At 47.9% G+C, this 25,320-nt stretch overlaps 1 protein-coding gene across 1 annotated transcript in view; it reads left to right on the top strand.

Moving 5' to 3' along the window:
- LOC128343801 (uncharacterized) overlaps nt 1-22,147 on the top strand; it is a 31,644-nt gene extending 9,497 nt beyond the window's left edge. The window contains 10 exon segments of the mRNA XM_053293237.1: nt 2,099-3,531; nt 10,511-10,588; nt 11,363-11,890; nt 12,088-12,202; nt 12,720-12,830; nt 12,927-13,009; nt 13,248-13,374; nt 16,744-16,827; nt 18,716-20,061; nt 20,063-22,147. Coding sequence (XP_053149212.1) covers nt 2,099-3,531; nt 10,511-10,588; nt 11,363-11,890; nt 12,088-12,202; nt 12,720-12,830; nt 12,927-13,009; nt 13,248-13,374; nt 16,744-16,827; nt 18,716-20,061; nt 20,063-20,209 — 4,052 coding nt within the window. The 3' untranslated portion in view covers nt 20,210-22,147.
- Nucleotides 22,148-25,320: the final 3,173 nt, after the last annotated feature.

Below are 25,320 nucleotides of genomic sequence, written 5' to 3'. Positions count from 1 at the left end.
TAAGTCTAATTTTAGCCTTCCCTCCCCCGCAGGAGCGGAGCCACCATTGGGCAAATGGGTTCAAAGAACCCGGGCCGCCACCAATCAGGGGCTGCGAGCACAGCCTCAGACACGCCCTCCGCATCTGACGTCAGACACGGGGGCGTTATTTCAGTCCCAAACGGGGCTGCGCAGCCCCATTTGGAGCCGAAATCGGCCTGCACTGCGTTGGCAGCGCGACCGGAGTAACTCTCCCTGCCTTAAAGGCAGCGAGAGCTGCTCCTGGTCTTGCTGCCAATGCAGCGGGGCCAATCAATCTCCCTCCCAAACGGGGCCGCATTTAAGGCAGGTAGAGTCGCTCCGGCCTACACTGCCCACGCGGCCCTGTTTGGAAGGGAGACCATGTCCCTTGCGTCTGATGTCAGATGCGGGGGCGTGGCTAGCCAGGCTCCTGCGTCTGACGTCGGACACGGGGGGCAGGATGCCACGGCAGTGGCCACACACGGAGTGCCGCCAGCCTCCCTACGCTCGTTCTCCCCCGCCCCAATCAGTGTTCCCTCTAACAGGGATTCCCAGATTTTGTTGACTACAACTCCCAGAATCCCCAAGCAAAAGCCATTGCAGCTGGAGATTCTGGGAGTTGTAGTCAACAACATCTGGGAATCCCTGTTAGAGGGAACACTGGCCCCAATTACATAGGAACAGCCCTGCTAGATTAGGCCTAAAGTCTATCTAATCCAGCATCCTGTTACCACCAGAAGCCTCTGGGAAGCCCACAGGCAACAGGTGACGGCATGCCCTCTCTCCTGTTGTTGCTCCCTTTCAACTGGTATTGAGAGGCATCTTGCTGGAAGTGGCCTAATTGATCTAACATCTCAGAGTAGTCCTTCCCTAAAATCCTACCCCATCTCCCTCCCTGCTAATGCTGCATCCCCAGAAATTTTCCTTAGTTTCCCCTTCCATGTCCACAACTTTCCCTTCTCTGTGTATCTTGTCAGTCTGTCTCAGGTATGCAGTTACTCTCAGGCTGCCTTTTCTTCTCTCCCTTTTGCCTGTCGCCTCCCGCAAGTTAAAGGAAGATCACCGATTGGTGCTTAATCCTGTCTTCCTCTTACTTCACTCTTCCTTCCGGCTCCTTTCAGTGTCTATCAGTTTCCACAACCGATGTTAATGTTGCTTTCTGCTAGAATAGGAGTAGTTGGGAGATGTTTAGCAGTGCTTGATGTGAGACTGCAGGTGAGAATGGAAAGATTAGTGCTTTAACGGGTTCTTTGCCTTCTGCAGGGAGCTGAGAGTGGCGGAAGAACTCCAGAAATGGGCAGGAACTCATTCCAGACAATCCTGCCTCCTTTATAATCGGGACCAATTGTTGGGAACTGGGTGATCAGACGAGGGGTTGCAAGGAGAGGGCGGAGCAAAGCAGCCTGTGACTGCATATGGGCCATTCCTGGGAAGAGAACAGCAGGGACAAGACACCTTATAAATAATGGGTACAAGAAAGGAGCCGAGTCTGCTGATCGTCTGCAATGCTTCTCTTAGTTTATTTTTTAAAACTTAGATAAATGTCACTGAGCTTTCACATGACATCTAAACTATCCCAACGAGTCATAGTGAAGACTCATCTGAGTACAAAAAGTGCGTGTGGGGGTGGGGGGGGAAGTACCTATGCAATATCTGCACAGGACATTTAATACCCTACTAACTGAGCAAAGAGGCACCTTTTCAAGTGATGGTTCTCTTATATTTCACAGTGGGAGAGCAACTATCCCTATTCAACCCAGCACAGTGTCTCTCCTAGTGACTGTTGCTAGTGTGGACATGATAGAAGTCTATAAAATCATGCATGGTGTGGAGAGAAAAGCTTTTCTCCTCCTCTCATAGCACTAGAGCCAGGGGTCATCTGATGACACTGGTTGCCAAGAGATTTAGGACCAACAGCAGGAAGTACTTTTTTCACACAACGCATAATTGACTTGTGGAATTCTCTGCCACAGGATGTGATGACTGCCAGTAGCCTGTATAGCTTTAAGAGAAGTTTAGATGAATTCATGGAGGAGAGGTTTATCAATGGCTACTAGTCTGGGAATCCCTGATCAGGTTTCTCTCTTTATTCCTACAGGTGGCAGGAAAGAGAGTGAGGAAGAGGGTGAAAGGCAGAGGAGATTAACTGAAGCCAAGCAGAAGGGAAGAAAAGAAGCCCTTGTTCCAGAAGGTTCTAACTTCCATCAAATTCCAAGCCAAGAAGGAAACGAGAGGGATACGCTTCCTCAATATGCAAAAACCTCAACTAGTGAATCAAACCTCGGCACACCTCAAAGAGTGCACCATGGGGAAGAACCGTTTAAATGCTTAGAGTGCGGAAAGAGCTTCAGTCACTGGTTATACTTCACTAGACATCAAAGGATCCACACAGGAGAGAGGCTGTTTCCATGCTCAGTGTGTGGAAAGAATTTCAGGCAGAGCACACAGCTTATTACTCATCAAAGAATCCACACAGGGGAGAAACCATTCCTATGCTCAGAGTGTGGAAAGAGCTTCAATTATTGGACAAACTATACTAGGCATAAGAAAATCCACACAGGAGAGAAGCCGTTTCCATGTGTAGAGTGTGGAAAGTGTTTCAGGGAGAGCATAGAACTGATTGCACATCAAAGAATCCATACAGGGGAAAAACCATTTCCATGCCCAGAGTGTGGAAAGAGCTTCAGGAGGCGCTCACACCTTGCTTCCCATCAAGTAACCCACACAGGGGAGAAACCACATAAATGCTCAGAGTGTGGCAAGAACTTCAGTCACAGCAACGGCCTTATATACCACAAAAGCACTCACACAGGAGAGAAACCATATAAATGCTTAGACTGTGGAAACAGCTTCGGTCATAGGGTAGCCCTTATCTCACATCAACGAGTTCACACAGGGGAGAAGCCATTTGTATGCTCAGAGTGCGGAAAGAGCTTCAGTCATAGCAGTAGCCTTACTTATCACAAAAGAATTCACACAGGAGAGAAACCCTTCAAGTGCTTGGAATGTGGGAAGAGCTTTCGTCGGAGTGAAGATTTTAGCTCGCATCTAATACTCCACACAGGAGAGAATCCATTTACATGCTCAGAGTGTGGAAAGCAGTTTCGTCACAGGAAATCGCTTAACTTTCACCACAGAATCCACACAGGGGAGAAGTCATTTGCATGTTTAGACTGTGGAAAGTTTTTCTTTCAGAGCAGTAGGCTTGCTAATCATCAAAGAATCCACACAGGGGAGAAGCCATTTGTGTGCTCAGAGTGTGGAAAGAGTTTCTCTCGGAGCAGTAGCCTTAGTATTCACCAAAGAATCCACACAGGGGAGAAGCCATTTGCATGCTCAGAGTGCGGAAAAGGATTCAGCCAGAGAATACACCTTACTAATCATCAAAGAGTCCACACTGGGGAGAAACCATTTACATGCTTGGAATGTGGAAAGAGCTTCAGCCGCAGCCCACATCTTACTAGTCATCAAAGAATCCACATTGGAGAGAAACCATTTAATTGCTCAGAATGAGGAAAGAGTATTAGTCAGGCAAATCTTAATACCTATCAGAGAGTGCTCACAGAGGAAAAGCCTTATAAATGCTTAAAGTGTGGGAGAAGCTTCAGTTGGAAGATAAATGTGATCACTCATTAAAGAGGGTGTTCGAGGAGGAGGCATTAAAATCTGCAGCCTGGAGAAAGGGATTTCATTGTAGGGTAAAAAAAAAATTCCACTTTGGGAATATTTTGTTGAAAGGTGGTATATAAATATTTTTCGTATTCATAACAAAAATCAGAAAAGAATTCTCACAGGAGAGAATCCTGCAAATGTCAGGCCTTCTCGCAATGGGGAAAGAGGTGGAGGTGAAACACAGATCAGGGGTGTAACTACTATTAGGCAAGGGGAGATGGCTGCCTGGGGGCCCCCACGCCTCGAGGGGCCCCCCAGAGGCAAGTCACATGACTATATATTGTGAAGTGTGTGTGTTTGTATCAGCGAGGGGCCCATTTTAAAATTTTGTCTCTGGGCCCACGCCAGCCTTGTTACGTCCCTGACACAGATCTTCATGTCCAGTGACTGACATGCAGACAGCAAACAGAAGTAAGTAGATTAAGGCTTTTCTGACTGTTTCAGCCAGAATAACAAACACAGGATTCATACAGGAGAGAAGCTGCATAAATGGACAAAATTGTTAAACATATAGAAGAAAGGGCATGCTGAGGGAGAATCAGCACGGCTTCTGCAAGGGCAAGTCTTGTCTCACTAATCTTTAGGAATGTGAGTAGACATGTGGATAAAGGTGTTCCGTAGAGATGGGCCCGGACCGGTCTGGAGGCCATTTAAAAAGCCTCTGGACCGGTCCGGACCTGGGCGGTTCGGGTGGGGGGGCTTCTTTAAGAGCGGCGGGAGGGCTTACTTACCCCTCCCGCCGCTTTCCCGCTCTTTCGCCGTAATCTCTAGATTAATTGGGGCGGCACGACACCAGCCGCCCCCGCCCCCCCCCCCGCAACTGGATTAGGGGCCAAATCGGCCCAAACTACTGCCGCCGCCGCCGACCACCCACCCAACCGCCCAACACAAGGCCCGATTTCGGGCCAAGGTAGCCACGGGGGGCGACCTGATTAGGGGCCAAATCGGCCCAAACTACAGCCGACGACGACCAGCCGCCCGCCCTCCCAGCCGCCCGAGTCCTCACCATAAGAAGGCCCGCGTCAGTCGGGCCAATCAGGGCCCCACAATTCTAAAAGGAGAGGAGCTCGCAAACAGAGCTCCTCTCTCTGCAAAGTCTCAGCCCGAACTGGGGCTTTAGGCGCAAAGGACGCCTGGGAGTTCCGAAGAGCGTCGGAACTCCCAGGCGTCCTTTGCGCCTAAAGCCCCAGTTCGGGCCGAGACTTTGCAGAGAGAGGAGCTCTGTTTGCGAGCTCCTCTCCTTTTAGAATTGTGGGGCCCTGATCGGCCCGACTGACGCGGGCCTTCTTATGGTGAGGACTCGGGCGGCTGGGAGGGCGGGCGGGTGGTCGGCCGCGGCGGCTGTAGTTTGGGCCGATTTGGCCCCTAATCAGGTCGCCCCCCCCCCCGTGGCTACCTTGGCCCGAAATCGGGCCTTGTGTTGGGCGGTTGGGTGGCGGCGGCCGCCACGGCAGTAGTTTGGGCCGATTTGGCCCCTAATCCAGTCGCGGGGGGGGGGGCAGCTGGTGTCGTGCCGCCCCAATTAATCTAGAGATTACGGCGAAAGAGTGGGAAAGCGGCGGGAGGGGTAAGTAAGCCCTCCCGCCGCTCTTAAAGGTACCCCCCCCACCCAGTGCGGGACCGCAGTTGGCGGTTCCGTGCACACCCCTAGTGATCTGGTTGACATAGTCTACTTGGACTTCCAAAAAGCTTTTGACAAAGTTCCTCATCAAAGACTCTTGAGAAGATTTAGCAGTCATGGGATAAGGGACAGGTTCTTGTGTGAATTGGTAACTGGTTGAAGGACAGAAAACAGATGGTAGGAATAAATGGACAGTTTTCACAATGGAGGGAAGTAAGAGGTGGGGTCCCCTGTAGATCTGTACTGGAACCAATGCTCTTTAACTTGTTCATAAACAATTTAGAACTTAGGGTAAGCAGTGAAGTTGCCAAATTAGCAGATTACACTGACTAAACTATTTAGGGTAGTGAAATTTACAACATATTCTGAGGAGCTCAAAAAGGATATCTCCAAATTTGGTGAGTGGGTGACATAATAGCAAATGCCGTTCAGTGTAAGCAAGTGTAAAGTGATATATATTGGGGCCAAAAAACCCAACTTCACATATACTCTGATGGGATTTGAGCTGTCCGTGACTGATCAGAAGAGGGATCTTGGGGCTGTGGTGGACAGCTCGTTGAAAGTGTAGACTCTGTGTGTGGCAGCTGTGAAAAAGGCAAATTCCATGCTAGGCATCATTAGGAAGGGGATTGAAAATAAAAATATTATAATGCCCTTGTACAAATCTATGGTATGGCCAGATTTGGAGTATTACATATAGTTCTGGTCACTGTATCTTAAGAACGATATTGTAGAACTGGAAAAGGTGCAGAAGAGGGCAACCAAGAAGATCAGGGACCTAGAGCACTTCCTTATGAGGCAAGACTACAACACCCGGGGCTTTTTCATTTAGAAAAAAGATGACTGAGGGGCAAGATTATAGAGGTCTATAAAATTATGCATAGGGTGGAGAGTGGATAGAAAAATTTCTCTCACACACACAGCACTAGAACCAGGGGTCGTCCCATGAACCTGACAGCCAGGAAATTTAGGACTAACAAAAGGAAGTACTTTTTCACACAGTGCATGATTACAGTATTTTTGCACCAAGACCCCACAGGTAATACTATTTTTTACAAACAAATGGAGGGTAAGGGGGCATGAACATAAAAGGCTGCAGGCCATCTTGCTAAACATCAACATAAATTTATGTCCCTATTGATTCATTTACCCCCTCCTTGCTCCCTCTGGCCCTGCTCTCCCATTCCCCCAACCATACTGGGAGACAAGATAGAGGTCTATAAAATCATGCATGGTGTAGAGAAAGTGGATAGAGAGAAATTCTTCTCCCTCTCCCATAACACTAGAACCAGGGGTCTTCCCATGAAATTGATTGCCAGGAAGTCTAGGACCAGCAAACGGAAGTACTTTTTCACACAACGTATAATCGACTTGTGGAATTCTCTGCCACAAGATGTGGTGACAGCCAACAAGCTGGAAGGCTTTAAGAGGGGTTTGGATAATTTCATGGAGGAGAGGTCTATCAACGGCTATTAGTCGGAGGGCTATAGGCCACCTCTAGACTCAAAGGCAGGATGCCTCTGAGTACCAGTTGCAGGGGAGTAACAGTAGGAGAGGGGCATGCCCTCAACTCCTGCCTGTGGGCTTCCAGGGGCATCTGGTGGGCCACTGTGTGAAACAGGATGCTGGACTAGATGGGCCTCGGGCCCGATCCAGCAGGGCTGTTCTTACGTTCTTATATTGCTGGTGAGGCAGGCTTGGGGTGCGGATGGCAGAGGCTCCTCAAGAGAGGAGCACAGGAGATGCTACCGTTTCTGTCCAGGCCCCGCTGTCTCTCTCTCCCCAACCATCCATCAGGACAGCAGCTGGTGAGGCAGGCAGGTGCGGGGGCGGAGGCAGTGGTGAGGGGTGTTTTTTAAAAGGGCTGCTTTTCACTCTTTCAGGCACCCGGCATCAGCCTCTGTGAACTGGCAAAGGCTCACCCAGCATTCTGCGGGGGGTGGCGGGTGGATCTGCCCTGCCTCCACACCGTTCAGCTAGGTTCACAGAGGCTGCCATCAGGTGCTCGGCAGGGCAAAGAGCAGCACTGTTAAAAGAAATCAAGCGCTCCCCCCCACCAACACACACACACAACCTGCCCCACTGGCTACTGCCCTAGCGGGTGGCTGAGGGAGAGAGACAGCGGGGCCTGGATATGAGCAGCGACAGCTCCTGTGCCTCTCTCCCCTGCTGCTGTGTGGACTCCATGGAGGAGTCTTGCCCCCAGCAGGAGGTGGAGAAGGACCTGTACCAGCAAGCCCTGAATCCCCATGGAGGGCAGCTGGGTGCGGGCTTTCACATTTCAAGGATCCTTTTGAACTGTGGGCTCCAGGCAGGAGTGGGCAGTTGTCATGGATGGGCAGTATATGCAAAAATATGTTGATCTATGGAATTCCCTGCCACAGGATGTGATGGCCACTTGCCTGGGTGGCTTTAAAAGGGGCTTAGACAAATTTGTGGAGGACAGATCTATCACTAGCTACTAGTCTGAGGGCTATAGGCCACCTCCAGCCTCAGAGGCAAGATGCCTCTAAATACCAGTTGCAGGGGAGCAACAGCAGGAGAGAGGGCATGACCTCGCCTCTTGCCTGTGGGCTTCTTCTGGTGGGCCATTGTTGGAAACAGGATGCTGGACTAGATCGGCCTTGGACCTCATCTAGCAGAGCTGTTCTTATATTCTTAATAATAAATGCAGGATTCATGCAGGGGAGAAACTGCATAAAAATATTAGCGAAAATCAACAAAATCCAAACCAGCCCTTAGATGACTAATTGAATTTCAAATGATTGCATTTCATGGTATTGGTTCTGTAGTTCATTTGTAGAGAACTGAATAAAGGGGACACGTTTTGCGGAGAATGGAAATCCTAGGTCTTCTTTCATCATATGAGCAGGGCTGGCCTGTCCCCTAGGCAGACCTAGCAGTTGCCTAGGGCACCAGTTCTTGGGGGGCACAGATGCTGCTACCCCTGCTGTGAATAGCTGCCCTCTGCAGGGTGGCTGGAGCAGTGGCAGCTGACCCCTCATCACATCAACCATGTGAGCAGAGTGGGTGGGTGTGTCTGTGGCTGGCATGGACGCCATGCAGAGCTGGGCAGCAGTAGTTCTGCAGAAGTTAAAAGATCTAATCTTCCTCACCACCCCGCTGCCCCAGCTGGTGCCAGCCACAAAGTATGATTGTGTGTGTGCGCGCGCACACACACACAGACAGCCATTCAGTTATATTATGTACATAACAGAATATAATTTTTACTGAATGTGTGTGTGTGGTGGTGATGGGGGGGGAGGGGACAAAGTCATCCTTGGCATAGGGCACCAAAAACTCTAGGGCCGGTCCTGCATATGAGGAAATTTGCAAAACTGTGTCAAATGGGGAGGCAGAGGGAGGAGAGCTGGTCTTGTGGTAGCAAGCATGAATTGTCCCCTTTGTTAAGCAGGGTCTGCCCTGGTTTGCATTTTAATGGGAGTCTGCATATGTGAGCACTGTAAGATATTCCCCTCAGGGGATGGGGCCACTCTGGGAAGAGCATCTGCATGCTGGCTGGCATGCAGAAGGTTCCAAGTTCCCTCAGTGGCACCTCCAGGATAGGGCTGAGAGAGACTCCTGCCTGCAACCTTGGAGAAGCTGCTGCCAGTCTGTGAAGACAACAGGGGCGTAGCTATAATTGAGTAAAAAGGTTCAAAGAACACGGGCCCTCCACCCATCCCTATTTTCTTCATTATTTCCCTCACTGGGGGGGGGGGCGCCAGAGAGAGGGATGAACACGGGCCCCCTCTCCCCTAGCTACGACCCTGGAAGACAATACTGAGCTAGATAGACCAGTGGTCTGACTTGATATAAGGCTGACTCCTATGTTCCTAGGAGAGATTCTCCACCAGGAAGATGACCCCCAACCATTGCAAAAAAAATGGCAGGGGATGGGAACAACCATCTGCTATCTTTCCACCCCACCCCACCCCACCATGACCGAGAGTTGTGCATTCATTCTAATTCTTCATGGAATTTATAACCATTATCATAGATTAAGTGAATGTTACCTATAACTAGGAACTCTGAGAAAATATTGTTTAGAAGGGCTCTGCCAGGCCTGAGAGCTTATAAGCTACCATATCTCAAAAGGGGCACCTAGGGGCTGGTGCTGCCTTCCTTCCTGGGGGCAGGAAGCAAAAAGTGGGGCTGCCTAAAGTAGGGAGATTCAGTTCCTAGAGAGGGGGTTAGGAAAGTCACTTTCTCTCCAGGGAATCGGTTGTGGGAAGAAGACCCGACGCAGGCTTCTGCACTGCCATCTCTGGAAAGAGAGAGGAGGTGGATTGATCCACCAGGCCTGCTCAACTTAGCCCCCCCCCCATCTGTTTTTAGACTACCATAATCCGCAGGAGTGTTCACTGTAACAGGGATCCCCAGAGGTTGTTGATCACAACTCCCTGCATCTCCAGCTGCAATGGTCTTGGGCTAAGGATTATGGGAATTGTAGTCAACAAAATCTGGAAAACCCTGTTACAGGGAATGCTGATCCCCTGCCACAGTGGCCAATACCCAGGAATTGTGGGACTTGTAGGCCAACATCTGCAGGAGGGCCAAAGTTGAGCAGCCCTGATTCACACTGATCCTTCCTTTGCCTTGGCGCTGAGCACCAGCCAGCTTCTCTCTCTGGGCTGGCTTGGCGCCCAGGCTGGTCTTTGCCCAGCACCCCTTGAAATAAAGGCTGGACGGTTCCTTGATGTGGCACCCCGTGGGGCTGGCAGGCATCACTCCGTATCTCTCTCACACAAAATTCTGCAACAAAAAATGCTGTCACGTTTGCTTCTCCTCTCCCCACAAGGGAATAGGGGAAGGAAGGCAAGGGGGAGGAAAAGAGAAAGGCAACCCCCCCCCCACAACTTCCCCATAGCTAAGCAGTGTCTGCCCTGGTTGCATCTGAATGGGAGACTTGATGTGTGAGCACTGCAAGATATTCCCCTCAGGGAATGGAGCCGCTCTGGGAAGAGCAGAAGGTTCCAAGTTCCCTCCCTGGCTTCTCCAAGATAGGGCTGAGAGAGACTCCTGCCTGCAACCTTGGAGAAGCCGCTGCCAGTCTGTGAAGACAATACTGAGCTAGATAAACCAATGGTCTGACTCAGTATATGGCAGCTTCCTATGTTCGCTCTCTGCTTTGCCCCACCCAGCCCCCCACGGATTGCGCAGGGGTCCCTCTTTGCTGCTTTCCCCTCTCTGCGGGTGCTTCCTTTCCTCTGGCAGAGTAGAAACGGAGTCGGGACCTCCTCCTCCTCCTTTTGTCCAGCGGTGCCCATTCCTGGGCAGGCGGATCTGGCCACGGTGCTGCCTGCCTCCCCTCTCCAAGGCACTGGCAGTGCTGCTGCTGCTGCTTCTGGCGGGGTCGGCTCAGGGACGTAGCTGGAGGGGGCTGTTCTCCCCTCGGCTTGGCGGTGGCCTCTCGGAGTGAGGGAGATAAAGAAAACAGGGAGGGGTGGAGCTGGGGGCCCGTTCAATTATAGCAACACTCCTGGGCTGGCTCCAGCTCCCCCTCTTGCAGGGCAAGTAGCAAAGAGCCAACCCTCTTGGCTTTTCTCATTCAAGGGTTAAAATGAGAGAGAGGCTTGGTTCCTAGAGAGGAGGGTGCGGGATGTCACTTCCCTGCCCCGCCTTTCCCTGGTGGGAAGGAGGAGGACAACTTCGCGTGCCTTCCCCTTCCCCAGCAACTTACTGCACCATCCGAGGTGGTCACCGCCGGCTGGGGCGTGCAAGGGGCATGTGGGGCGCAGCAGCAGAGGGTGGTTGAGATTGAGAAATGCAAAGTCGGAAGAACTGGGGAGGGGGCTCTGGGAGGTCCCAGGCTGGAGGGAGGAGGCAGCAGCTCTGCATCCAGAAGTGCAAAGAAGAAAGAGCGGGATCTGTGGGTGCAGCGCAAAGGGAGGCTCAGCTGGCCCATCATCCGGGGTTCCTCTGCGGCACTTGTTTCAGGGAAGCTGCTTTCCTTCCCTCTGCCACTGGAAGCAGAGTCTCGGAAAAGGACCCAACACACACACACTTCTCTTTTGTCCTTGAGTCTTCAACCCCTGGAAACTAGCTGGAATCATCCACTATTACTAGTGTAAAAAACACTTCTTGTCCCCAGAGAGCCAGAGTTTGCAGGCAGAGAAACGTGTTGAATTTCCAGGGCTGAACAGCTGCAAAGTCGGGTGGGCTTTGCCTTCAGGGGTCAGGATGGAGGAGCATGTCTCTGCTGGTCCTAAAGGAGGAGGAAGCCCTGATCCTGACGCGGCTAGGAGCACTAGGTGGTTCTGTGGCAAAATGGAGCAGAAGATGCTGGGAGGGGACATCCCCATCTCAGAGACACAGCACCAGCTCTTCAGGCAGTTCCATTCCCAGGAGGCCAAGGGGCCCCGTGAGGTTTGCAGCCAACTCCATAGCCTTTGCTGTCAGTGGCTGAAGCCAGAGAGAAACACGAAAGCTCAGATGCTGGACCTGGTGATCCTGGAGCAGTTCCTGAGTGTCCTGCCGCCAGAGGTGGAGAGCTGGATCAGAGAATGTGGAGCAGAGACCAGTTCCCAGGCAGTGGCCCTGGCAGAAGGTTTTCTCCTGAGCCAGGCAGAGGCCAAGAGGCAGGAAGAGCAACAGGTGAGAGCATCTGTTTCATTTTGGGAGTTTCAAAAGGTGTGGACATAAAGAAAAAATATTCAAACAAATTCTACCAGTTACCCAAGTCCCCCCAACCCCCGGAAACCTTCCCAGGAGAGACTATCCCAGTCTCCCCCCATTTGGCCGCTGACTGCACTTTTAGTTTTTTCTCCCTCTTCGCTTCACTGCTCTTTCAGGTGCAGGGGATATTGGCAGGAATAGCCACAGATTTGTCCTACTTGGGGAAGGCTCCAGAGGTGCTACTTTCCAGGGGGATTGTGCAGGATAATGGCACAGGAAGCATCTCACCAGGTAGGAGGAGTGGATATTTCCAGTTGGTCTTCTTTCTCCCATATGCATGAAATCTGCTGGATGTGGTACCCCTTGAACACTTCCCTCCCGCTGCCTCCCACTTTAAAATTATGCTTAACATTTACGCACACAAGACATTATAGATTCAAACGAGCACTTTTGAGTTATGCCTAATGGGAGGAGGGAGTATTTTCCACGGAAGGAGCTGAAGTAGAAAACACACATGAATATGTATTTATTTTATGATATTGGTCGATTGTCAATGAAAGTTAATTGTTCTGAGCAAAACATTGGAGCAATGAAATCAGAGCCAGAATCAGATTCAGCAGCCTGAACAGAAAAACCAGCGAATGCCTTGGGGAAGTGCACGTTTTCCCCACCCCACACTGGGATGCCCTCCCCAAGATGCCCCCCTCCTATTCCTTGAGGATGGTGTCAGGAATAGGAGGGGGGGCATCTCGTAGAGGGCGTCCCAGCGTGGGGTGGGAGCAGTAACGGAGCACACTTTTCTCTCTAGCCTCTCGGACTGAGCTGCAGCAACTAGAGGGATGCGAAGGAAGTCCTCTCCTGGTGACCTCAGAGGTGCAAGGGGGAACATGTGGAAGGCGGCAACCTCTGAGGGAGGCAGGTACCGTCTGGATTCTAAATGCTAGGAACAGGATCTTGAATGGGGATAGGCAACTAACTGGATAGACAGCTTCTTGTCTCTTTGTCTCCCTCCCAGGTGGTGGAACAATGTTGGTGAATTGTTCGGGGGATTGTCCTCTTTCTGCTGCAGGGGAACCAGCGGCTGTGCAGTTGAACCAGGCAAGAGAAGGATCATCAGGGGGTGAGGGAGAGCCTGGGGTGGCCTCTGTCCCCGCCACGTCTCTCTGTGCCTGAAAGACTCTGTCTTGCTCCCTTTGCTGCTGTCAAAGCTGCCCACTCGGAAGGCTTTGAGGGTCCCTGATAAACCTCCGAGTCCCACAAGAGAACCACCTTGAATTGTCAAATGATTCCCTGAGGATCAACTTTTCCCTCCTCCTTCTTTCTCTTCTTCTTTTAGAGTCTGATGATCTTTGAGAAGGTGGCTGTGTATTTCACAGAGGAAGAGTGGGCTCTGCTGGATCCAGGACAAAGGGCTCTGCACAGGGAAGTCATGGAGGAGAACTGGGGGGACGTGGCCTCTCTGGGTAAGCCTTGACAGATGCATGCATCCTGCTTCCTCTGGGGAAGGAGGACAGGGCCTTTTTGGTAACAGCCCCCAATCTTTTGAAAGTACTTCCTCTTGAGGCCTGGCTAGCCCTGTCTTTCTCTCTTTGTGTTCTCTCTTTATCTTTGTGTTCTTTTCAAGTCAGTGCTTTTTTCATTATTGACTGAATGAAATGCTATTGGCTCCCTTGATAGATCTTTTAATGGGATGTAAGTGCAGCATATACATATTCCAAATAAATACATATGGCAATCAGGGATTTTTTTAAAAATTGTAGGTCTGATACAGACCTGAAATCAAATACATACATACATACATACATACATACATAAACAAATAAATAAAATCCCTGATTGCCATATGTATTTATTTGGGATATGTATATGCTGCACTTATGTCCCATTAAAAGATCAGACCTAATGGCGCAGCGGAGAAGCAACCTGCCTAGGGAGCAGTTTGAATCCTTGCTGGTGTGTTTTCCAGAATACGGGAAATTCCTATATCGGGCAGCAGCAATATCGGAAGGTGCTGAAAGGCATCATCTCATACTGCACGGGAGAAGGCAATGGTAAACCCCTCCTGTATTCTACCAAGAAAACCACAGGGCTCTGTGGTCGCCAGGAGTCAACACCGACTCGACAGCACAACCTTTCCTTTTTTTAATCAGACCTACAGATGTAGCTCTGAAGCCAAATTCTCTTTGCATATTGCTGAAGGGATTCCACCTACCGTTAACTCTACCTTGTTGAAAGTGGATGTCCAAGGAAACAAGAACTGGGCTCTTCTGGGCTGGCAATATTCTGACAGAATTGTGTGTGCTCTCTTGATGGTTAAATGGAGCCCATCTTGGCCAGCCCTTTGAAAGAACCACATGAGGTGGAGTCAGACATGGACGGCTGCATCCCAGAAGCTCAGAGGCCACATCTTGGCTCACCCTTGCAGGAAGTGAAAGTGTCTTAGGGCAAATCAGCTTCCTGTTGGGGTTTCCCTTTCTTGTGCTATATTACGGACGCCACAACATCTTTCCCCAAGGTGATTTCATAGCATGCTGGATAAGCGGTGGGAACCCTCTGAAGGAGTGGACCACATGTTGAAAAATGAGCCAGCAGTGTGATGCAGCAGCAGCAGCAAAAAAAATGCTTGCTTGCTTGCTTATTTATTTATTTATTTAACATATTTGTATACTGCCCAAAATGCAAGTCTCTGGATGGTTTACAACAAAACGATAAAACAAGTAAAAAGATTAACACATTACAATTTAAAACATTAAAACCATTAAAAACCATCAAACTATTAAAACAGTATCTAATTAAGGGTGAACAAATGTGTCTTGACTGCCTTTTTAAAAGTTGTTAGAGATGCAGAGGCTCTTATTTCGGCTGGGAGTGCATTCCAAAGCCTTGGGGCAGCAACGGAAAAGGCCCGTCCCCAAGTAGCCACCAGATAAGCCGGTGGCAACTGCAGACGAACCTCTCCTGATGATCTCAATGGCCGGTGTGGCTCATAGCATAGAAGACGTTCCCTTAAATACCCCGGGGCCTACGCTGTTTAGGGCTTTATAGGTTGTAGCCAAGACCTTGTATCTTGCCCAGAAACCTATCAGCAGCCAGTTTAGATCTTTTAAGATAGGAGTGATGTGGTCTCTCGAAGATGACCCAGAGACCAACCTGTCTGCCGCATTCTGGACCAACTGCAGTTTCTGGACTGTGTACAAAGGCAGCCCCACATAAGCACATTGCAGTAGTCAAATCTTGGGCTGCATGAACAGATACATAGTGTCCAGATGATGAAAAATGATAGTGCTAGTCTGCTGTGCTCAAACCTCACCTGGAATACTCTTTCCAGTTCTAGGCATCATCCTCTCTAATAAAACGCTTGGTGTCCGTCTGTGGACGGACACCAAGCGTGTGTCCGTGCCTCCCTGCCCTGTTCTGCGCCTGCGCGAAGCGCAGGCCCAGAACAGGGCAAGGGAGACACGCTCGCCGGCACCCGGCAGCCATCTTGGGCGGCCAGAAGCGGCCGCCCCGAAGAAGCCGGAGAGGCGGCGGCGGGAAAGTGACCGAGGCGGCGGCAGAGCCGCCGCCTCGGCCAAAATAGATGGAGGCCGGGGGCGGAGCGGAGGCCATGTAAACTTAAAAAAAAATTTACTCCCGCGGCCGACGCTGCCGACCGCCCACCCTCCCTCCCAGCTGCCGAGTCCCCCTTACCCTGGCCGACTGCTGTCGGCCGTACACAGCCCTTAATTTAAGAGGCAGAGAGGAGCTCGCAAGCAGAGCTCCTCTCTGTGCAAAGCCTCTTGCTGAACTGCCGCTTTGGGCGCTTGCGTCCCTTGCGCCCAAAGCGGCAGTTCGGCAAGAGGCTTTGCACAGAGAGGAGCTCTGCTTGCGAGCTCCTCTCTGCCTCTTAAATTAAGGGCTGTGTACGGCCGACAGCAGTCGGCCAGGGTAAGGGGGACTCGGCAGCTGGGAGGGAGGGTGGGCGGTCGGCAGCGTCGGCCGCGGGAGTAAATTTTTTTTTTTAAGTTACATGGCCTCCGCTCCGCCCCCGGTCTCCGTCTCCCCGGCCTGGCGGGGGCAAGTGCCTGGGCCGATTTGGCCCTTAAAGGTAGGGGGGGGAACGGCGGAGGGAGGGGGAATGGCGGCGGGGGGCCAGGAGCACCGTTACTAGCGCCCGTTATTCAACGGGCCAAAATTCACTTGTATTTTAATAATGATGTTGATGAGTTGCAACACATTCAGTGGAAGGCAGCAAAGATGGCGTGGGGTCTGGAAACCAAGTCCTATGAGGAACAGTTAAACAAGCTAGGTATATTTAGCCTGGGGAATAGAAAAGGAGCTGCAGTGCCAGTCTTCAGACTGCTGTCCCATAGGAGGAGCAGCGGAGTTCTCTGTTGCATTTTGAGGGCAGGACTAGAACTAATAGGTGGAAATTAGAAGGAAGCAGATTCAGGCTAGACATGAGGAGGAGTTTCCTAACCGTTGGAGCTGCTTGGCAGAGGAACTCTCTGCCTCATGCAGTGGTGGGCTCTCCTTCACTGGAGTTTTTCAAACAGGCTGAACGGTCTTCTGTCAGGGATGATGTAGCAGCTTCCTGAACTGATCAGGGGGTTGGACCAGAAGACTTCTAAGGTACCTTTCTGTGGTTCTCTGTCTTCTGTTTCCACCCAGAAATTTCTCTCTTCTGTTTCTGTGTACACACTGCATGCTGCTTATCTGTGTTTGCAAGTGTGGAAAGATCTTGCTCTGCTTCCCCCCTGCCCCCACTTTGTTGTGGTAGGTTGGGTTGAGTAATTTGGAATGGCTCATTTGGAATCTCTAAAAGTGATTTTGTCTTTTTCCACCAAAAAAAGGGCTCCTGGTTCCCAAATGTGACCTTGTCAGCCGGCTGGAAGGCAGGAAAGATGCATCTGTCAAGGAAGAAGAGAGATCTGCAGGTACCCGTGGAGTCAACCCTTTGCCAGATATTTTGAGATTTGAGTTCTCCTGGTTGCCTTTCTTTCTGGCTCTCTTTTACCCCCTTGGTACCGGAGGGTTCTGTGAGAGGACTCAGCCAGGCAATCACTGCTTGGCCTATGGAAAGCTGTTTTTTGTCAGTCATAGGAACATAGGAAGCTGCCATAAGCTGAGTCACACCACAGGTCCATCTCGCTCAGTATTGTCTACAGACTGGCAGCGGCTTCTCCAAGGTTGCAGGCAGGAATCCTATCTTGGAGATGCCAGGGAAGGAACTTGGAACCTTCTGCTCTTCCCATCCCCTTTCCTAAGAGAAAGATCTTACAGTGTTCACACTTCTAGTCTCCCTTTCATATGCAACCAGGGTGGACCCTGCTTAGCTAAGGGGACAAGTCATGCTTGCTACCACAAGACCAGTTCTCTTCCTGCTTCCTCTTCCAGTCCCCTCCTGCAAGTTAAACAAAGATCACAGATTTGTGTTTAATCTTATTTAGACAAAGATTTGTGTTTAATCTTAATCAGATTTGGGTTTAATTACTTCACTCCCCCTCCTGGCTCCTTTCCATGTCCATCAGCTAGGCACCATCCCCAGAAGGCATTAGTGCTGCTCTCTGCTAGAGTTGGTGGCAGATGGTTAGCAATGCTTGGTGCCAGACTGCAGCTGAGAATGGCAAGACTGGTGCTTTCACAGTTCCTTGGCCTTCTGCAGGGTGTTGAGGACAGTGGGAGAACTCCAAAAGGGGCCAGGAGTTGCATGATGATCCGAACCATTCCAAAGAGTCTCCCTGATGACTCAGTTGTGTGCATGGCAGAAAGTGGGTGGAAATATCAGCACTGGAGATTTATTAACCCTTACTAACTGGGCAAAGAGGCCCTTTCCATTCAAGTTCTGGCAAAAAGGAGAGAGCTTGTGGTAGCAAGCATGACGTATCCCCTTAGCTAAGCAGGGTCCACCCTGGTTGCATGTGAATGGGAGACTAGAAGTGTGATCACTGTAAGATATTTCCTGTAGGGCAGGCCTGCTCAACTTCGGCCCTCCTGCAGATGTTGGCCTACAATTCCCATAATTCCTGGCTATTGGCTGCTGTGGCTGAGAATTATGGGAGTTGTCGTCCAAAAACAGCTGGGGGGCCTAAGTTGAGCAGGCCTGCTGTAGGGGATGGAGCCGCTCTGGGAAGAGCAGAAGGTTTCAAGTTCCCTCTCTGGCTTCTCCAAGATAAGGCTGAGAGATTCCTGCCTGCAACCTTGGAGAAGCTGCTGCCAGTCTGTGAAGACAATACTGAGCTAGATAGACCAATGGTCTGACTCAGTATATGGCAGCTTCCTATGTCCCACTCTCATATTTAGCAGTGGGAGAGCAACCTTTCCTATGCAGCCCAGCACAGCGTCCCTCCCAGTGACTGTTGCTAGTGTGTTTATTTTTCTATTTTGAGCCCTTTGCAGATAGGAATCTATATCATTACGTTTTAGTTTTATTTTATTTTTTTCCGGTGTAAACACTCTGAGAATTTTTGTTGTTATCGAAAAGCGGTATATAAATAATAATACTAAGTTGCAGGATCTTTATCACACTCAGTCTTTTATGCGCTGATATTATTTATCTATTTATCATACTTATAAACTGCCTGAAATGTGTAGGCGGCGTCCACAATTTAAAATCACAAATATAAAACAGTAAAAATGATTAAAACTATTTCCCAGAATAAAAAAATTACAACAATTTCATAGGATAAAAACTATTGAACCATTCTAAATTAATTTCCGTTGAAAGCCTGAGAAAACAGGTGTTCACAGAGTAGTTACTTGTGTTTGGTCACTGTTTTGAGGATTCCTTCCTCCCTGATCAGGTTTCTCTCTCTATTCCTGCAGGTGATAGGAAGAAGAATGAGGAAGAGCATGAAAAACAGAGGAGGAGAACTGAAGCCAAGCAGAAGGGGAGAAAGGAAGCCCTTCTTCCAGAAGGCCCTGACTTCCATGAAATTCCAAGCCAAGAAGGAAATAAGAGGGATACATTTGCAAACTATGGAAAAACCTTAACTAGTGAATCAAACCTTGGTACACCTCAAAGAGTACAGAGTGGGAGAGAACCATTTATATGTTCAGATTGTGGAAGGAGCTTCAGTCAGCAGATGTACTTAACAAGACATCAAAGGATCCACATGGGAGAGAAGCCATTTCAATGTACAGAGTGTGGAAAGAATTTCAGGCACAGCACACAACTTATTGCTCATCAAAGAATCCACACAGGGGAGAAACCATTTCTATGTTTAGAGTGCGGAAAGAGCTTCAATTATCGGACAAATTTTACTAGGCATAAAAAAATCCACACGGGAGAGAAGCCATTTCCATGTGCAGAGTGCGGAAAGAATTTCAGGCAGAGGATAGAGCTGGTTGCACATCAAAGAATCCACACAGGGGAGAAACCACACAAATGCTCAGAGTGTGGAAAGAGCTTCAGGAGGAGCTCACACCTTGCTTCCCATCAAGGAACTCACACAGGGGAGAAACCACATAAATGCTCAGATTGCGGAAAGAACTTTAGTCATAGCAGTAGCCTTATTTACCACAAAAGCACTCACACAGGAGAGAAACCGTTTAAATGCTTAGATTGTGGAAATAGCTTCAATCAGAGTGTAGCCCTTATCTCACATCGAAGAGTTCACACAGGGGAGAAGCCATTTGTGTGCTCTGAGTGTGGAAAGAGCTTCAGTCACAGCAGTAGCCTTACTTATCACAAAAGAATTCACACAGGAGAGAAACCATTTAAATGCTTAGAATGTGGGAAGAGCTTCCGTCAGAGTGTAGCCCTTAGCTCACATCGAATAGTCCACACACGAGATAAACCATTTACATGCTCAGAGTGTGGAAAGCAGTTTCGTCACAGGAAATCCCTTAATTTACACCACCGAATCCACACAGGGGAGAATCCATATCCATGCTCAGAGTGTGGAAAGAGCTTCAGTCAGAGCAGTAGGCTTGCTAATCATCAAAGAATCCACACAGGGGAGAAGCCATTTGTGTGCTCAGAGTGTGGAAAGAGTTTCTCTCAGAGCAGCAGTCTTACTCTTCATCAAAGAATCCACACAGGCGAGAAGCCATTTGCATGCTCAGAGTGTGGAAAGAGTTTCAGCCGCAGCACACATCTTACTAGTCATCAGAGAGTCCACACTGGGGAGAAGCCTTTTACATGCTCAGAGTGTGGAAAGGGTTTCAGCCGCAGGACACATCTTATTAGTCATCAAAGAGTCCACACTGGGGAGAAACAATTTACATGCTCAGAATGAGGAAAGAATTTTAGTCAGTGGTTTCATCTTACTACACATCAGAGAGGCCACACAGTGGAGAAACCTTATAAATGCCTAAAGTGTGGAAAGAATTTCAGTCAGAAGAAGAACCTGATTACTTACTCGTTGTAGTGCGGGTTCCCCCCCCGCACCGATCGAATGCAGTTATTTGAATTTATGTTATGATTTTTATTTCTCTCAGCATTCCTTTATTTCATTGCCATCATTTAAAGTATCTGTATGGATATACAGGATCTCAGGATCTAAGTACATAAAGGTCTTCTGAGGCAATGCATTGTTGTAGGCATGGGGGCACAGACTAAGACTCACAGATTCTTTAAAATGAAAAAGAAAATTGAAGTTTGTTCATTTTAAATTCTGATGTTAGCTTGGTTCTCTACTTAGAAAGTGGGGTAATTTACTTGCTTAGTTACAGGACTGTTGTTTTGACTGTTACAGAATATTTTAATTCGCGTCAGGCATATACAGCTTTTAAAAACTTTCTTTCCACATCTCATAAAGCTGGTCTACTTTAAATAACGGCCCATTTGACTCACGAGTATACCCCTTAGGTTCTGGCCTCACTGCTGTACATCAGAAACATTTGCACAGTGAACCTTCAGTCCCAACTGCTAATTCAACAACTGAGCTCTAACTGCTTTCTAACGGAACATTATTAAACTGCCCCCCCCAACACACTAAACATTCTTTAAACATACATGAAACCTCATCTCATCACACTAATCAAAGAGGCAAGAGGGTTTAAAATCTTCAGCATGGAGAAAGGGATTTCATCGCAGGGTAAAGAAATCTAGAGAATTAACGGGAGAGAGTCCTAAAAATTGTCAGCCATGGCTGAAGTGGGGAAAGAGGTTGAGATGAAGTGCAGATCTACATCCAATGATTGGCATGCAGACAGCATCATAGAAATAATTAAAGGCTTTTCTGAGTATTTCAGCCCTAATAACAGACACAGAATTTGTGCAGAGGAGAAACTGTATAAATGCTTAAAATGTGGGGGAAACTTCCACCATCACAGAGAATGAATAAGTGTGTGGAAAGCAACTTTCAAGGGGAACTAACATCTTGCAAGGTGTGTGAGGCATCTAGTGAATCAGGGTCTGGTCACCTGTGTGGAATAAACCTTGCTTCCTAAGGATGAGACACATCCCCACTCTGCTGGGGAAAGATCGCCTCATCTTGAAGAGGATTTCATACCGCTGGGATTAGAAGGATTTGGAAGTTCTGGGAATGCATTCAAAATTTAAGCATCAGCACAAATAAGGAGGTTGAGCTCTAAAATGTTTGGGTTTCTTGGCACAACTGCATTGTATCCTATGAGCCATAGATTCCCCACTTAAGCTCGACATTTGCATCTTTCACTGATGTATTTTGGGTGACCGGCATGCTCTTCCATGCAGAATAGTAGAGATGTTTTTTCTTTCCTCATTTTTAAGCTGGGGAAGGTAAAAGTAAAGGTATGCTGTCAAGTCGGTGTTGACTCCTGGCAACCACAGAGCCCTGTGGTTTTCTTTGGTAGAATACAGGAGGGTTTTACCATTGCCTCCTCCCACACAGTATGAGATGATGCCTTTCTGTCACTGCTGCCCGATATAGGTGTTTCCCATAGTCTGGGAAACATACCAGCAGGGATTCAAACCGGCAACCTCTTGCTTGCTAGTCAAGTCATTTCCCTGCTGTGCCATTAGGTGGCTAAGCTGGGAAAACAGATACCTTATTTATTGACTGGGTTTTTAATGTATTTTCAAAGGCTTGTACTGTATCCTGATTTTTTCTCAAATACGAACAAAAACAGCTAATAATATATTCTTTTATAAGGAACATTACAACAAAATTGAAAAGAAAACAGAAGAGCAGAAACAAAAACAATCTCAAATGAACACAATCCAATCCAGCCATGAGATGACTAATTAAATGCCAAATGATTGCATTTCATGGTATACATTTGTATTTCATCTGTAGAGAAGTTAATAAAGCGTTCCCATTTTGTTGAGAATCGAAATCTTGTGTCGTCTTTAATGTGTGAGGTGGAGTGGCAAGAGAGTAGGAGAGACTCCCCCACCCCCATCCATTGGGGAAAATAGCAGGGGGCAGAGGAGGCTCCATATTCTTACCCTCCCCCTTCTCTCACCAAAATCATCTCTTCCTTCCGTCTTTCTCTGTCTCTCTCTCACACACACACTTTAATGTTGCTTTTGCATTTCCACTGCTTGCCAGTAGATGGTGTTGGCTCTTGATCTTTTTTAGCCTACTTTCCAGTAGGCTTATGAAATCACCCAGCATTTCATGTGTGTATGTCCACCACATCAACTTCGCAATGCCTGGACCAATATGAACCAAATCAGGTATAGTTGTAAGGACACATAATGACACCTCAACTGCATATTTTGTGATGATGTCATCCACCCCAGTTCAGGATGGTGGACACGAACGTTTGAGGTGCAAGTGGGTAAACTTGTGGAACATCTAGCTGATTTGAACCAAATTAGGTACAGTTGTAGTGAGTGACACACAGGGACACTTCAATGGCATAGTTCGTGTTGATGTCATCCACCCCATTTCAAGATGGCAGACGAGTAAATTTTTGAGGCACAAGTCAGCTAACTTGTAAACCGCCTAACCTATTTGAACCCAGTTTGCAACAGCTATAGCTTAGGGGTGTCCCAATGGTGTAGTTTGTGATGATGTCATTGTAGGGGAAGAATGGCAGTTCAGTCCCCAAATAGCAGAGCAAAATCAGTTTGGTGAGAAAAGAGCAAAGGAAGAGGTCTCTCTTGAGACAGTTCTTTAGTATTGAATAACCACAAGGATTTATTTAAAGAAAAGGTTACAAACAAATGTGAAAGAGCCTGCAGTTTGTTTCATCTGTAGCTAATTGCTGCAGAGACCTAAAACAAGCAGCCATCTCTGGAGAGACAAAATGGAGGCTAACACTGGAAGAACAAAGAGGGGAAGGGTTCAACACTTTTATCTATGACCTCAACCCACCCCCAGTGGTCACTATGAGGCATTGCAGCTGAGAGCTGATGCTGCCAGGGTTTTAGCTCCAACACTCCTCATCGGCTAGTGCTGCTGTCTCAGCTTCTCTCTCAAGGTTTTGAAATGATCCCTAAGCAATGGCTTAGTTAGCACATCTGCTATCATTTGTTCACTTGGACAATACATCAATTTTAAAAGTCCTTTTTCTCATGCATCCTGCACATAATGATATTTTGTTTCAATGTGTTTTCTTCTAAATTTAATTTTCTCCATATATTTGTAAGAATCCCTTTGCCACCAGTCTCAGCTTGTATCGCAGGACATCTGCATTTTGCTTCATTTTAAAAATCCACTTTCACCCTACAGTCTTTCTTCTCTCAGGTAGCACTGTGAGTGTCCATGTGTTATTTTTGTGCAATGATTCAATTTCTTCTTTTGCAGCTTCCTTCCAGTTTTGTGCTTCAGTTGCAGGTAAGTTATCAATTTATTTCCACATGCTTGGTTCTTGAAACCTTTCTCCCTTTGCAGTGTAGGAAGGTTTCTTAGGTAGAACTTCCTTATTTTGTCATGTTGAATGCCACACCCTTTGTTCGTCATCAGCATCCTCTTCTGCAGAATCACTGCCAGTTGTAAAATTTACACTGGATCCTTCCTTTTGGTCATATTGCCCTGACTCTTTCTTCAACTGAAAATTGGGCTCTAAGTTTGGCAGTTCACTAGTGGTTGGTTTTTCATTTTCACTGAAGTAGGCTACATTGCATATTTTAATTGTTTCTGTGACAAGACCTAAAATTCTACTCCATCCTATGGAATAGCCAAAAAATATTCCTTCCTCAGATCTACAGCTGAGTTTGCTTCTTTTGGCTTTTGGTATTTAGGTGTATGCTTTAGACCCAAACACTCTTATATGACTCAAAGTGGGCTTGTTACCATGCCATAACATATGTGGTGTTGTTCCTGTGGCCTTTGTTGGCAATCTGTTTTTCAGGTAAGTAGCAGTCCCCAAAATGTAGTAGCTAAAACAGTATCTACAAGCATGCATCTCGTCATTTTCATAAGGGAACAATTCTTTCTTTCTGCCACTCCATTTTGCTCCGGAGTATAAGGAACAGTCTTTTGGTGTTCAATGCTCTCCTCCTTTAGGAATCTTATGACATCATTCCCAGTGTACTTGCAACCATTGTCAGTGTGGAGGATCTGTGCCTTTCGCCCAAACTTGTTGCTCACTCTTGCAACAACTTCTTTTAGTCTTTCTAGTACTTGTCCCTTTTCACTTAACAGGTGTATATATATGTGTGTGTATCTAGAATAGTCATCAATAAAAGTAAGAACATAATTATTCCCTTTTAATGTATTTACTTGCATAGGTCCAAAAACATCACTGTGGAATTGGATCCAAAGGATGCTGTCTTTCTCTTTCCTTGCATGGAAGGAAAGCAGGTCGTGTTGCCTTTGCTCTTATACAGCATGTACACATTGATTCTGTGCTGCAGGAAGCTATTTTTTAGACCATTTACCAAATCCAACTTTTTAGCCTGACATATCATTTTGGTATCTCTATGGCCTAACCTTCTGTGCCATGAATTCAGATATCCTTTGCGTGTGCGTGCATTCCTTCACAGTTTTGGCCTTTTCAGTCACACATTCTCCAAACAATCCCTTCTCATGTAAAACTGCTTTTATAAGCAATTCCTGTTTATGAGTAATGAGCCAGTGCCTTCCTTTAAATTTTACTTCATAGCCCCTTTCTGTAGTATATTTTACAGACATCAGACTTGTTTCTAGAGTAGGCACATACAAAGATTCTTCAGTTAATCCAATGGTTTCTCCTTTCTCCAGTTTGCAGAGTAACTGTGCAGATCCTTTCCCTTCTGCTTAGATCAGTTTTCAATCTGCCGAGTACATAGGGACTTTACAACTTGTATCTAGATTTATAAATCTCTCCAAATCTCTCCTAATCAGGTTACTTGTAGCACCTGAGTCAATGCAATGCTACTGCTGTATTTCTCAGACTTTGCTTCCAAAACTTTATCTGTCCTTGCAAGGTATACCCTTGCTTATTAGCTTTAGTCACTGATTGCTTGTAAGTATTGTACTCTGTGTTCTCAGATGACTTGCTCTCTTGGCAACTTCGTTTTGCTTGCCCTTTGTCTACAAACTCTTTATTCTTGGGACACTTATTCTACAAGT

This window comes from Hemicordylus capensis, chromosome 2 (assembly GCF_027244095.1).
Source record: "Hemicordylus capensis ecotype Gifberg chromosome 2, rHemCap1.1.pri, whole genome shotgun sequence".
NCBI classification, from domain to species: Eukaryota; Metazoa; Chordata; class Lepidosauria; order Squamata; family Cordylidae; genus Hemicordylus; species Hemicordylus capensis.
This window is presented reverse-complemented; position numbering and strand designations above follow the sequence as displayed.